At 50.8% G+C, this 13,523-nt stretch overlaps 1 protein-coding gene across 6 annotated transcripts in view; it reads right to left on the bottom strand.

The window, feature by feature from the left end:
* Rap1gap2 (RAP1 GTPase activating protein 2) overlaps positions 1–13,523 on the bottom strand; it is a 217,117-nt gene that overhangs the window by 174,931 nt on the left and 28,663 nt on the right. For 3 of the 6 annotated variants that reach the window (XR_015630591.1, XM_087571963.1, NM_001401654.1), the window contains 1 exon segment: positions 1,791–1,826. Coding sequence is in view for 5 of the 6 variants with exons in the window: in XM_087571963.1 (XP_087428089.1) it covers positions 1,791–1,826 (36 nt within the window). In the remaining variant the exon portion in view is untranslated. 6 annotated transcript variants of the gene reach the window in all.

The raw sequence follows: 13,523 nt of genomic DNA on the forward strand, positions 1-13,523 counted from the left end.
TGTATACACACACACACACACACACACACACACACACACACAAAATTAAAATATTTTTGAAGTAAAATCAGGGCCATCAAGATTGCTCACGGACGAAGGCACTAGCTGCCACACCTGATGGGCTGAGTTCAGTCACAAGACTCCACATGGTGAAGGGACAGCTTGACTCCAGCAAGTTGCCCTCTGACCATCAGAGGAGCACTGTGGCATGTGCCCCTATCCCCCACCTACAAAATAAGGTAAATTAAAACGGGCTGGATGGAGCTCAAGGGGAGAGCACTGGCCTAGCATGCACAAGCTCCTGGGTTCAATTCCTAGCACCGCCAACAAAACAAAGCAAAACAAAAGGAACTGCCCTGACCTGAGCAGCACCCGCGCGCACACCGTGCTGCACAGCGGCCCCGTCCTCCTGTCCCAGATACAGAACAGCTTTAGAAACCAAGAGTGCTTCATGGCCTTTCTGGCCTCAACTCTGTGGAGAGACTAAGATCCAGCCCCAAGCCCTGCTCGCCGCCCTTCCCCCACCAACCCCTCATCTTTCTGGGATTGACAAACCAAATGGAAGGAAGGCCTTCTATTCTGATCCCCTTAAAGGCCAACCCTCGAGTCTGGCTGGTTTTCCCTGGCACCTGTACCAAGGAAGACCAACACTGGCAACTTGAGGGCTCACGTTAGCCGAATTGGAGCAGGGAGGACCAGAGGAGCACACTGAACTGCGTGCCTTCCTGCACATGTGTGTTCTGCTAAATGAACCCAGGTCTTTGTGTGTGCCTGCTGAACCTTTGCACAAATTTCCATGCACAAAGTCACATGTGGCAGAAAAATATCTTCATTGGTAATCAATGCTTTTTTTTCCTTCGAGAATTTTCTTCCTTTTCACATGCCAAGTTCTTAAAGTTGGATAAGACTCGAGAGAGAGTCCACAGAACAGAAAGGGGAAGCGAGTGAAGGGTAAGGGAACAGAAGACAGCAGCTTCAAGACAGAGGGGCCTCTGTTCACCCTCTCCACATAGACCAGCAGCCACCTGTCAGACCTAGGCCGGCAGTGCCCAGGCCTGAGACTTGTGGTGTGGAAGCCTCAAGGAGCCCGCAGACTGGGCTCACCAGGATGACCAGTCAGTTCCAGATGACTCAATGGCCACCTGAACCCACATACCTGCCAATGGTGCTTGAAGGAGTTCTAGGGGCCGCAGAGATGGGGGCCGCAGAGATGGTCCAGTGGTTTTGAGCACTTCTTGCTCTTCCAGAGGATCCAAGTTTGATTCCCAGAACCCACATGATGCCTCAAAGCTGTCCAAAACTCCAGTGTCAGGGAATTCTACACCTCTGCAAGCACCAAGCACACTCACGGTGCACAGACATGCATGCAGGCAAAATGCCCATACCCACAGAGTGGAATAGTAATAATTTTAAAAAGAGCTATCATAGTTTTCTCAAATAGATGGATAATGTCAGAAAGATGTCCTCTAGGCATTGGGGCTTCACATCAAAATTTAAATAATAGAAAATACATCTTTCTTATCAATAAGTGTGTGGCCTGAAGGTCACAGCCACTAGTCACATTCCCACCATGCTTGTCCCTGATTCTGTCAATCACACCTCTGCCTTTCCCTGGACATCCCAGGACTTAAGAGGCCCATGTAGTCTCCTGCAGTGCAGAAGCCCCTTCAACCAGGCCTGCAATGACAGTCCACAGCATCCAACTGTTACACACAACATGGACAGACCACGTCTCAGGCAAGGAACTGTTGTCATCTCCGACCTCTAAAGAATTGAAAGAAGTTACTTACTTGACCTTCAGACCCGCCAGCATGGTCTTGTCGATCCTGCCAAGAGAAACGCAAGGGCTTCAGTCAGTGTGAGAATACAGGTTCCCTTCTGTATCTGTCCTACAGGGAAAGCTACTACAAAACATTTTCCTCCAGCCCAGAAAGGAAGTCTCAGTTCCATGAGGCACTGGACCACACACACTTCTATGGGAAGGTTTCCTGGATGGCTTTAACTGTTAACCTGATACAATCGGAAACTATCTAGAAAGAATCTCTAAGCTAAGGAATTACTTAGATCAGCTTGGCCTGTGAGCGTGTCTCTGGAAAGCTGTCTTGATTGATAATTGATGTAGGAGGCACCAGCCCACTGTGGGCAGCACCATTACCTAGGCAGGTCGTCCTGAACTGTATAAGAATGTTAGCTGAGGACTGGAAAGAGGCCTCAGTGGTTAAACACACATGTCGTTCTTCCAGAGAACCCATGTTTAATTCCCAGAACCCACATTCGAGGGCTTACAACCACCTGTACCTCCAGCTCCAAGAACATCTAGCACTCTTAACCTCTGTGGGCACCTGCATTCCTATGCACATACACCCACACAGGCACATACATATAATTAAATAAATTAAATTAAATATAAATTAAATAAAACAAAGATAAGTATGCCTAAGCCTGCCTCCCTGCCTGCTGTCTGCCTGCCTGCCTGCCTGCCTGCTGCCTGCTGCCTACCTGCTGCCTGCATGTCTGCCTGCCTGCCTGCCTGCCTGCCTGCCTGCCGCCTGCCTACCTGCCTGCATGACTGCCTACCTGCTACCTGCTACCTGCTGCCTGCCTGCCTGCCTGCTGCCTCCTGCCTGCCTGCTGCCTGCCTGCTGCCTGCCTGCTGCCTGCCTGTCTGCCTGCCTGCCTGCTGCCTGCTGCCTGCCTGCCTGCTGCCTGCTGCCTGCCTGCCTGCTGCCTGCTGCCTGCTGCCTGCTGCCTGCTGCCTCTGCCTGCTGCCTGCTGCCTGCTGCCTGCTGCCTGCTGCCTGCCTGCCTGCCTGCCTCCTGCCTGCCAGCCAGAAGGCAGCATCCTTCATGATTCCTGCCATGCTTCCTTGTCTGTGAAATGAGTTCCTTGGTCAGAGGTAATGCTATGTGCAGTAGCAAGCCAGCCTTTCTTCAAGCTCCTGTCTTGATTTTTCTCAGTGATCCTTTCTCCCCTAAAGGTGCTCTTGTCAAGGTATTGTCACAGCAGCAAAAATGAAACTGGGACAGAAAGGTACTAGGACCCTCTGCATTTTAGAGATGGAAACTAGGCTTCAAAGGAGTGAGATCTCTGGTCAGGTCTGACTCTAGGCCAGTGGTGACCCTTTAATCCACTTCATGCTGTGGTGACCCCCAACTGTAAAGTTATCTTCATTGTTACTTCTTAGCTGTAATTTTCCTACTGTTGTAAATCATAATGTAAATATTTTTGGAGACGGAGGTTTGCCAAAGGGATCTAGACTCACATGTTGAGAACCAGTGCTCTCGCTAGAACCTTCAACATTCTGTGTAGACGCCACAGGAGATGCAAGCACCCCGGCCACAGGAATACGCCTGTTCCGGAGGATGCTTGCCCATCAGGCAGGTTAGAAGCCAGCAGCAGACTCCAAGGAGAGCCGCAGGTTGGTTTGAGCTGGGAGCACACATTGGCTGCAGACACAGCAGCCCTCCCCACCCCTGCCTGCACCATCTTCTCTGGCAAACGAGGCAGTGTGTGAGGTTCTATTTTTACCCCCACATATGCCAGCCCTTATGGCTGGAAACAGAGGTCCCTTCCCCCATCAGAGGAACAGTGGGCAATGTTCTCCCTGCATAAGTGTTTCATTGACCAGAGGTCACTTCACCCATGTCACCATTGTAACTGGTGCCAGCACCATCACTGAATAGTCATCACCACCAGAGCCACTTCCACAGCCAGCATCACCACTGTCACTCACAGTGTCACCACCACCGTGTCACCATCACACCAGTGTCAGCACTGTCACTAACAGCCATCAATGTCTAAGTCCCATGACAGCATTAGTCACTCCAGTCACCACAGGTGTCATCGCCCCCTTCATATCACACCAGCATCACCACCACCATGTCACCATCATGACCAGTTTCACCACTACCACTGCCTTCACCTGGGTCACCATCAATATCAGTGTCACTCCAGAGCCGCCACCACCTTCAATGTCAGCGTGTCACTAGTATCTCCACTGCCATCGGGTCATTATCATCAGTGCCACTAAGCTCACCAGCACCTCTAAGATGCTTGGCACCCTGAAAGTTCACTCAGGCTCCAGCCTTCCCACTTTCTTCCCGTAGGCAGCTCTCAGGGAGAGGGGGCAGAGAGAGGAGGGGTCCACACAGCAAGTGCATAGATGCCTCCCCGGTTGGCATTAAGCTCTGAACTGTGCTGGAGCTCCCCAGTTGAGAGCAGGATCCCCTTTCTCTGAGAATCCTCCAGTACCTAATCTCAGTCCCTAACAGCAAAACCAGCTATGACACCAGGACATGTGGCTTCTGCCCCTCTCCATCTCTTTCTCAGGCCCTACCATGCTCTTTCCTTAAGGTTTCCACACCAAAGGCAGACCCTCCTGCCCTCCCATTCAACCTAACAGAGCCCCAAATCTATGCCGTCGTCAGAATCCCCACTCTGCTGTCACGCTCCTATGAGCCACCCGATGAAAACAGGCCCACATCATCTGGAGGAATAGCTCTTCGTTCTTCTAACAGTCCTCTGCTACAGCAGGGAGTCCCCACTGATACATGGGACCCAGAGAGGAAAGGCTGTGCTCTCAGAGAGCCACAATCGTTAAGGTGGAGGGGCTCTAAGTCCCGGCCTCCTGTGTGCCCTCCCAATCTCTGCCTGGACAGACAGGCATCCCCACCACAGCAGACCTTGCTGGTCCCTGTGCCCCCATCTCTCCCACGCAGCAGCCTGTCCACCAGGGTTTCTGTGCTAGAGAGTGGCCCTGGGAGCTTGTAGTTTGGGCAAGGCTGTGAGGTGGGGGCTGGTCCCCAGTTCCTCTGTCCCCTGAATCACTCTACTCACTTGACCATGACCGCACTGATGGCACTGGCCCTCTCCCTTGACAACAAATGGAGCCTTTGAAACTCCATCTAAGACCAACCTCTCTGTCTGGGAGGATTGGGGATCCAGGATTCCACAGCCTCAACCAGCTGCTTCCTCTCCTGGCTGGAAGCTGTGATCAGATGATTGCTACACTGCAGTCCAGCCCACTTTCCTAACCTAACTCTATGAAAAGTCCTTTATGTCACTCCAGACTTAATGGGTCTCAACTCATCATTGCATGGAAACACCCCTGTTATCCCAATAGCATCTACTGAGCATATGTTTGACATACCGGGGTCCTTTCTCCCATGGTGAGTGAGAAACATTTGAGCCTGTCACCCTAGAACCCCAGTTTAATGGACAATATGGCTAACATACAGAGTCCCCTGGACATACTAGGTCACTCCCCCACTGCTGTCTTTGCCTCTGAGGCAGCTGTAGGTGACACACTTGTGTCTCCTGCCTCACCTGGCCAGGTTTAAACCATCCACTGGTTTTGCTTGGGAGCTCTGGAGCAATCTGATACACAGAATTGCTACTTGTAGGGGCTGGACAAAAAAAATCAAAACACTAGTGACTGGGAAGAGAGTTGTCATTAAAGTGCCTGCTTTGCAAGTTTAATATCTGAGCTGGAGCCCTGGAACACACATTTAAAAAAAAAAGCCCAGAGTGGGAGCACACACTATTATTAACCCAGTGCTGGAGAGGCAGAGAAGGGGGAGCTCCTGGGCTCTCTATCTGGCCAGCCTAGGCTAATCAATGATGACCGATTAAAGAGAGTCTGTCTCAAACAAAGATAAATAAATAAATGAGCTCTTTCCTGCTTGTCTGCTTGAAGAGCCCCATCATCGTGAATGACACAAGACCTAACCAGAACAGGAAACCATGGCCAACCATCTACTTCAGAGGCTGCCCTTCACTCTAGGAAGGCAGCAGTACCTAAGACAGAAATCCAGGGGAAAATAGCCGAGATGTACAAGATCGCACCAGATGTCTTCTTGTATTTGGATTCAGAACCCGTTTGGGTGATGGTGAGACAACTGACTTAGGCAGGATTCTTGATTCCCTGGATTATGCCAAAAAAAAAAAAAAAGTGAGCCCAGACAGAGACTTGCAAGACGAGGGGGGGTGGGAAGAGCTCAAGAAAACAAGAGACTGTGCAAGAGGAAAGTCAGGGAGACTGCAAAGGCCAGAGCTGGTGTCCCAGACAAAGGGAGCGTGGACAATAGCTAAAGGACCAGAGATTCTGGGGTGACTCAATCTGCCATGGTCATGCACATCTCTAGGGAGAGGACTAAATAGACTGAAAACTTTAAACAAATAAACAAAGTAAGGAATGACACCTGAAGGTGTCTTTTGATCTCTACATATATGTTCACTCACACACATGTGCCTGCACACACACAAGCCCATGTGTCCATGTGCACAGGCACACATACACACACACATGCGCGCACACACTCACACTCACTCACACTGAATAAATTAAAACACAGACTAAGACAGAAGCCTTGCAAAGCAAGCTCTCTGAAGCCAGGCCGTCTGCATGAGCCACACTTCACAGGAGGGTCTGGGAGAACAAGATCCCGTTACCTAAGTCCAGGCCTGCAGTGGTCCCAGACCAACCTCACACGCCCCTCCCAGAGCAGGAAGCAGACTGTGTGAATCAAACCCAGACCCTCCATCAGGACAATAGTCCCTACCCCAGCACTGGGGATGACCTGTGAGCAGACACCACCTGCCACCCTAGCATCCTCTTATCGTCACTGTCCCATTCGCCAGGCAGAGTGACCAGAATCTCTTCCTGTAAGAGAATGGATGGCAAAGTGTTCTCAAAGAGGGGAAAAAGAAAGGCAAGCCAGCAGACAATCAGTGACCAGAGAGACAGAGCTGTACCCTCCTAACCCTTCTGTGTCTCCCCAGCCTTCCTGCGAGCCCCACCAATGCCAACCATCATTCCAGCCAGGACCCCAGACACCCTCATTGTGACAATGCCCTGGACCCAGAAGGGGAGACTGATAAGGAAAGCCATTCAGCTGCACTCCCAACTGAGCTGCATCGAGCCAGTAAGGTGAGACAGGTCTTTGACTTCAGACCCTACCTTCAGCATCTGGGAAAACAGACAGTTTAGAGGCACAAAAAAAAAAAAAAAAAAAAAAAAAAAAAAGTGCCTAAGATCAAAAGGCTGGATGCAGGGCTGAATGGAGCAAAAGTGGGTCAGCGAGAATGGCAAACTTGAAGACAGGCCGGCCCCTCCTCTCACGGCCCATGTAGAGAAGAGGCAGCCCACAGGCATTCTGTCATGGACTCCTGACAACCTGGTAGGAGCGAGCATGGATACAGGACACCAGGGGAGCAAGGTAGGTACTTGCTCTGAAACAGAGAACATGTGTGGTCACACTCAAAGGCATGTCTGTCCAGCAGGCACATAGCACACACAGTCAGATAGATTACAGTCACATCTCATTTGCACACATATACACATGAATAACCACAGATATGCACACACATACAGCAGCACACACTAGCACAGGCACAGGCATTCAAGTGCAGTTACTCACTCACACCCACACTTCCAGCCACCCTGACCTTTTGGATCTCTTGCAGACCTTGCTTCTGACAGTGAGGCAGAGCTTGGCCTCCGATGGCCCCCTCAGGATCCTCCAAGTCTACCTGGCATCTGGACGTGCTCCCACAGGCTCAGGTCTCAGGCACAACCTGAGCCCTTCTCCCAGCTGCCCAGTGAGATCCCTTCTCCAAGTCTACCCTCATCTCTGCCGTCACCCACCATCCAAAGCCCCCAAAGGAGACGCTGCGCTTCCTGCCAAACATGGTCGCAGCCGTAGAGCTGTAGAGCCCTGGGTCCCAGAGAAGTAAGTTCCTGGGGCTTGTTAGAGAAAGAGCTGAGAAGCTTCAGGGCGGCAGCCACAGGGTGGGGCGCCAGGCAGGGCACCTCCCTTTTTGCCTGTCCCCCAAGTTGAGCTTCCTGTGGGTGAGGCTCCATGGCCTAGAGGTGTGTTCTGCACTCCAGGAGGCACCACAGCAGGCAGGGAGGTCAAAAGGGGCAGCTTCCCCACACCCAGAGGAACCCACAGCTCCGGAAGGGGCTCAACCAGCAGATTGCACCACAACCCCATTTGGCATGGCCACATGGCCCCAGCTTCCTGGAAACCAAAGGAGACCCAAGGATTCCCATACCCTTGGCTGGGAAAGGAGACCTATCTGAACGTCTCAAATGAGCCTTCACAACAACTCTCAGATGCCTGGAACAGAGAGCTTGCTGTCCCCAGTGCTCAGTACACACACACACACACACACACACACACACACACACACACACGGACACACACGGACTCTGAACTATACTTCTTGGCCTCTTAAGGATCTAGACAAAGCTGGGAATACTTCCTGGATTCCTGTAGGCAGAAGTGGAGAGGACAAGCAAATTCATCTTTCCATCGGGAAACACGGGCTCACCCTCACAGTCACCCGCACCAGTGCTGACGCACTGATGCTCTCTGGTAACAGCCCTTTGATCACAGACTCTACAGAGACAACAGGTTGGGTGGCCCTAGGTAGCAAACAATGAAGAAGGACATGAAGCTGCTCTAGTTGCCTCCAGTGACCTCTGACCTCTCCAAAGACCATGGTGGCTCCCAGCAGAATCCTGAATACCTTTGGTCCAAGCTATCCCTCATGCTCTCTTGTAGCCCAGAAAGGAAGGTTTAGCCCGGGTGAGTTCAGACCTTGTTGGCTTCCTCCTGGGCACTTACTCCTGCTGTTTCATCCCTGTACCCACCTCACACCAAGAGATTCCCAACAGGTATCAAGGACACCCTGCGGCCGCACCTGCCCTGTTTTCCTTTAACCTCTGTCAGAGAGAAAAATACATGTACTCAATGAGTCCCGCAATCTGGGGTGACTCCAGTCTGGGCCTGACCAGCCCAGCATCTACTCTATTGGCCCCAGAAGCAGGCTCAGATACCTAAGTAGACTCTAAGACCCAACCCACAGATGCCTCCACCTCTCTCTGCATCATGTCCAGGACATCATGTACAGGACAGAAGACTGGGGCTAAGAATATAGGAGACAGAAGCCCACCTGCAGGAAGATGGTATAGAAAACAGACAGAAAGAGATCAAGTTTATTCTTTAATTCCGTGTGCGCGCGTGTGTGTGTGTGTGTGTGTACGTGCACGTGCATGCGTGCGTGTCGTGCTCGCATGCATGCTCGCACTGGTGAGCACACAAGTGAGTGGGCATGTGCATGTGGAGGCCAGAGGGTGCTCTTAGGTATCATCCTCGGAAATGCTGTCATCCTCCTTTGAAGCAGGGTCTCTCAATGGCCCATTTATGCTAAGCTTGCTGGCCAGCATGCCCCGGCTATTCCCCGTCCCTGTCTCCATAGGGAATATAAGTGCACACCATCATGCCTGGCTTTTTACACAAGCCCATCACTGGTGCCAGAGATTGAACTCAAGTCCTCAAGCTTGCAAGGCAAGCCCTTTGCCTACTGAGTCCTCTCCCCAACGCAGGAATCAAGTTTTAAGAGCACTGTCTGAGTTCCTATCCAGCTAGGTCAGAAGCCAATGACCCAGTATGAACTGGATCGTTCTTCTCCTCTCCTCTTCTCTTTCCTCCTCTGTCTCACCGCTGGGAAAGTCCTAAGAAAAGGCTTTAATGAGCAAGACAACAAACAGCCCATCCATCAGCTCTGCCTGCTTCCTTAGCCAAGTCTGAGACTTCCAGCAGGCTGCCAAGCAACCTCGCAGGGTACAAAAGCTCCAGGGTGAGGTAGATATCGCATGAGTCTACTTAGAACAGAATACCTTGTGCAAACTTCTCTGTTCTCATCACCTAGCAGGAGCTGAAGGTGAGGCTGTTTCCGAAGCATGCATCAGTATGTTTTTCATGTATATGTTAAAGAAAGAGGTGGTGTGACAGTTGCACCAGACGTGGGCACACCCCACCGCCCACACGCACCATGTGTGAACACTGCCCATCGCACCTATGCAGGGGGAAAAGACAGTTGACAGTTTCTCTGATAACAGGCCTCCAGGTCCAAGGAGACATGAAAGTTTGAGGTCACCTGTACCAAGTGTTCCAGAGCCAAGTAGGACACAGGCCCAGGCCCACACAGCTGCATAGTATTAGGGCAGCGATGGGGTGGATTTCAGGCCGGAGGCCAAGCTAATCTCTGTCTCCTGAGTCTCCAACTCCTAAGAGTCACAAAGAGCACTGGTAGGGCTCAGCCATTCTTCCAAGAAACAACAGCAGCCTGGGGCATTGGTAAGGAGGAGACATGGAGCATTCTACGTTCCTCAGGGACATCTGGATCCAGGGATGCTGGAGAGGCCAGAAGAACCTAAAGTCCCTTCAGCCCCATGGTAAAAACCTAGACAGAGGGAAGCTCCTGTGCGACTGAGTCCATTCCAGTACCCGAGCTCTGAAGGCAGATGAGAGCCTTTCTGGAGCCATCTGAGCGAGCCCCTGATGAGCCCTCGGCTCCTAAACTCTGAGATAGGTGACCTCAGCCAAGTCATTTAACCTCTCTGGTCTCAGTTATCTTCTCTGTCATACAGGAAGGGTGCTGCCAACCTCACAATGTTACAAATGAACAAAAGTGCTTGGCACAGGCTATGGGAACCATTATAATTCCACCTATTGTGACTCCACGCCCTGGCTATGGGAACCATTATATTTCCCACCTATCATGACTCCACCCCCTGGCTATGGGAACCATTATAATTGCCACCTATCATGACTCCGCCCCCTGCCTCAGTCCCTTTCAGCTTCCTGCCCCCACTTCTTCTGCCCTTTTTGTTCCTCTTCTGTGGGGTGGGCAAAAGGAAACCACCCAACTCTCTGGGAAAGACTGTGAGCCAAGCAAAAAGGGAAGCACTATGCCAGCCTGCCCAGCCTGCCTGCCCCACCCACTCACCCACCACAGCCCAGCACCCTCCCATACCTCCACGGATGAGTGTGAACCAGAGCCAAAGTAGCATCCATTTCCGGGAGATCACTATAAGCCAGCCAGCACTGATCTAACCACCTAGCTTGGTTCTGCCAAATACCAGCCACTGAGAAAGAGACTGGAATGCAGAATTTATGCAGCACCCATTGTACAGAAGAAAAGACCAAGGTCTGGAAAGCAATGTATGGCTCGTGGTGGAACAGCAATGATATGGGAGAGAACAAGTACTAAACCCTCCTAGTTCCTGCCCAAACGGGCTCCATCCCTCCCTAGAAGGCAGGCGCGTGCGCACACACACACACACACACACACACACACACACACACACACACACACACACGGGTCTACTTTGAGTCACATGTCACAAGATCCAGCATCCCTGGTGGAACTCATAGGCATTCCTGGGGGACCATCCTAAGAGACAATTCTTGTCAGAGCCCCAGCTTTGGGCAGAGTTCCAAGTAACTCACTCACCCCTGGGCTTTAGCATAGATGGAACTGGAGAGCTGGCTGAGACTAGAGGACAACCCAGATACCTGTCAGCAGCAGGCCCTCCCTCCACTGTGTCCCCCGGGTCTCCAGGACAGGAAGGGGCAGTGTAGTTTCATCTGCTTGGGCAGCTCAGACCTTGTAACTATTGATCTTTTAAAATGAGGACTGAACAATGAGACAAGCTCCTCCCCAGGGCACAGAGATGGGGCAGTCACAGAAAGGTCCCGGAAACAGAGGCCCCTAAAGAAGAAGTACTGAATGGACCAACCATTCTGCCCTGACCCATGTCATGAGATGGCAGCAGGCTGAGCGGGGCAGCTCATATCTCATTTCCCTCTTCCACTGTAAGCAAGTTGTTTCTTCTTCTGAGGCATCCGTTCACCCTCATCAAACTGCCCTCTACTTCCTTCCCAGGCCAGATGAGACAAGGACAGAGACAGAGAAAGACACAGACCTCTAGGGGAATGTAGGTCATTTCCCGGTGTGCCTTTCTCAGGGCCAGGGCTGCATGTCCCATTGCACAAGTTCAGAAAAGCAAGATGATGACAGAGACAGCAGCAAAAGGTCACTTGTGAAAACAGGGCTACAAGAGCAAAATTCATACACACTTTGATTGCATAATTCCTTCCTATCTGTTCAGGATGGCTGGCCTGCCAAGGGAGTCGCCCTAGTGAATGGCTGTGGGCTACAGAAGTGAGAGATTCTATCACAAACATTTCAAAGTAACAATAAGGCAACACTTTTGCCAATCGGATAATAATTACTTTTAAAACGAGCTAATAAAAAAAGGCATCACGGGGCTGGGGATTTAGCTCAGTGGTAGAGCGCTTACCTAGGAAGCACAAGGCCCTGGGTTCGGTCCCCAGCTCCGAAAAAAAGAACCAAAAAAAAAAAAAAAGGCATCACTTTAGAGGCTGGGGCTGTGGTTTGTCAGCAGAGCACTTCCTGTCATCCACCAGGCCCTGGGTTCTAGGTGCATAAACCAGAAGCAGTAGGATCTTGATTTTAAGGCCAACCTGAGCTACATAGTGAGACTGTAAAGCTAGACCTGTAATTCCGTTGTTTGGAAGGCTAAGACAGGAGGACAGCTGTGAGTACAAGGCTAGCCAAGCTACAGAGTGAGACACTGTCTCAAAAATAAAAATAGAATAATAACAGTAATTAAGTGCATGCCTATAGTCACAGAACTTACGGGGTGGAGGCAGGGGAATCAGACCTTCGTGGACATCCTTGTCTACATAGTGAGGTTAGGGCCTGCCTCGGCTACATGAGACTGTATCACAAAATAACTACATAAAGTTACAAAAAAACTCACTATAATGGGATCCCACCAGTTTAAATAAATATGCAGAAAAAAATTTTTTGAGATAGGGTTTCTTTGTATAACATCTCCAGCTGTTTGTAGACCAGGCTGGCCTCAAACTCACAAAGATCAATCCCACTGCCTCTGCCTCCTGATGGCTGGGATTAAAAGTGTACATCACCACATCCAACTAAGTATGCAGATTCTTATAGCTCCCTACACAATTTCTGGAAAGAAGAGTAATCAGTGACCCAAGAGTGATCACTTAAAAGAATGGGAATGGAATACGTGGCCCTCCTCAGTCTAGACTCTAGAGGGTGCAGACTTACCACAGTCCCCTGTGCTGTTATGTTGCTAATGTTGCTTAAACCATTAGCACAGTTTTTAAGAAAAACGTTAGATAGGGTGTGTGTGTGTGTGTGTGTGTGTGTGTGTGTGTGTGTGTGTGTGATTAGAAAGTATGTATACACATGCTTGTATGTTTATGGGTGTCGGGGAGGGGCAGTGTCTTCCTTGATCAGTTTCCACTTTATTCCCTAGCTTGTCAGCTTGCCCTAAAGATCTCGTGTCTCCGTCTCCCAAGTGCTGGAGTGATAGGCAGCCACCATCCCTGCCCAGCTTCCACTCGGGTTCTAAGGGCGGGAACTCCGGAAGCTTCCATGGCAGGTGCTTTATCTACTGAGCCATCTGTCTGGCTCTTGCTCTGTTTTTTGAGGCAGGGTCTCTCACTGTAGCCCAGACTGGCCTGGAATTGACAGCAATCCTCCTGCCTCCCTCTCCTGACTGCTAGGATCACAGGAAGATGAAGAGAAGGAAGAAGAAGCTGTCATTATGAATAGGGTAATTTTTTCCGAGCCTCTTGAACTCAAGGTTTGGAGTTCAAACCACCACTGACCCT

Source organism: Rattus norvegicus, chromosome 10 (genome assembly GCF_021556685.1).
Source record: "Rattus norvegicus strain SHRSP/BbbUtx chromosome 10, alternate assembly SHRSP_T2T, whole genome shotgun sequence".
NCBI classification, from domain to species: domain Eukaryota; kingdom Metazoa; phylum Chordata; class Mammalia; order Rodentia; family Muridae; genus Rattus; species Rattus norvegicus.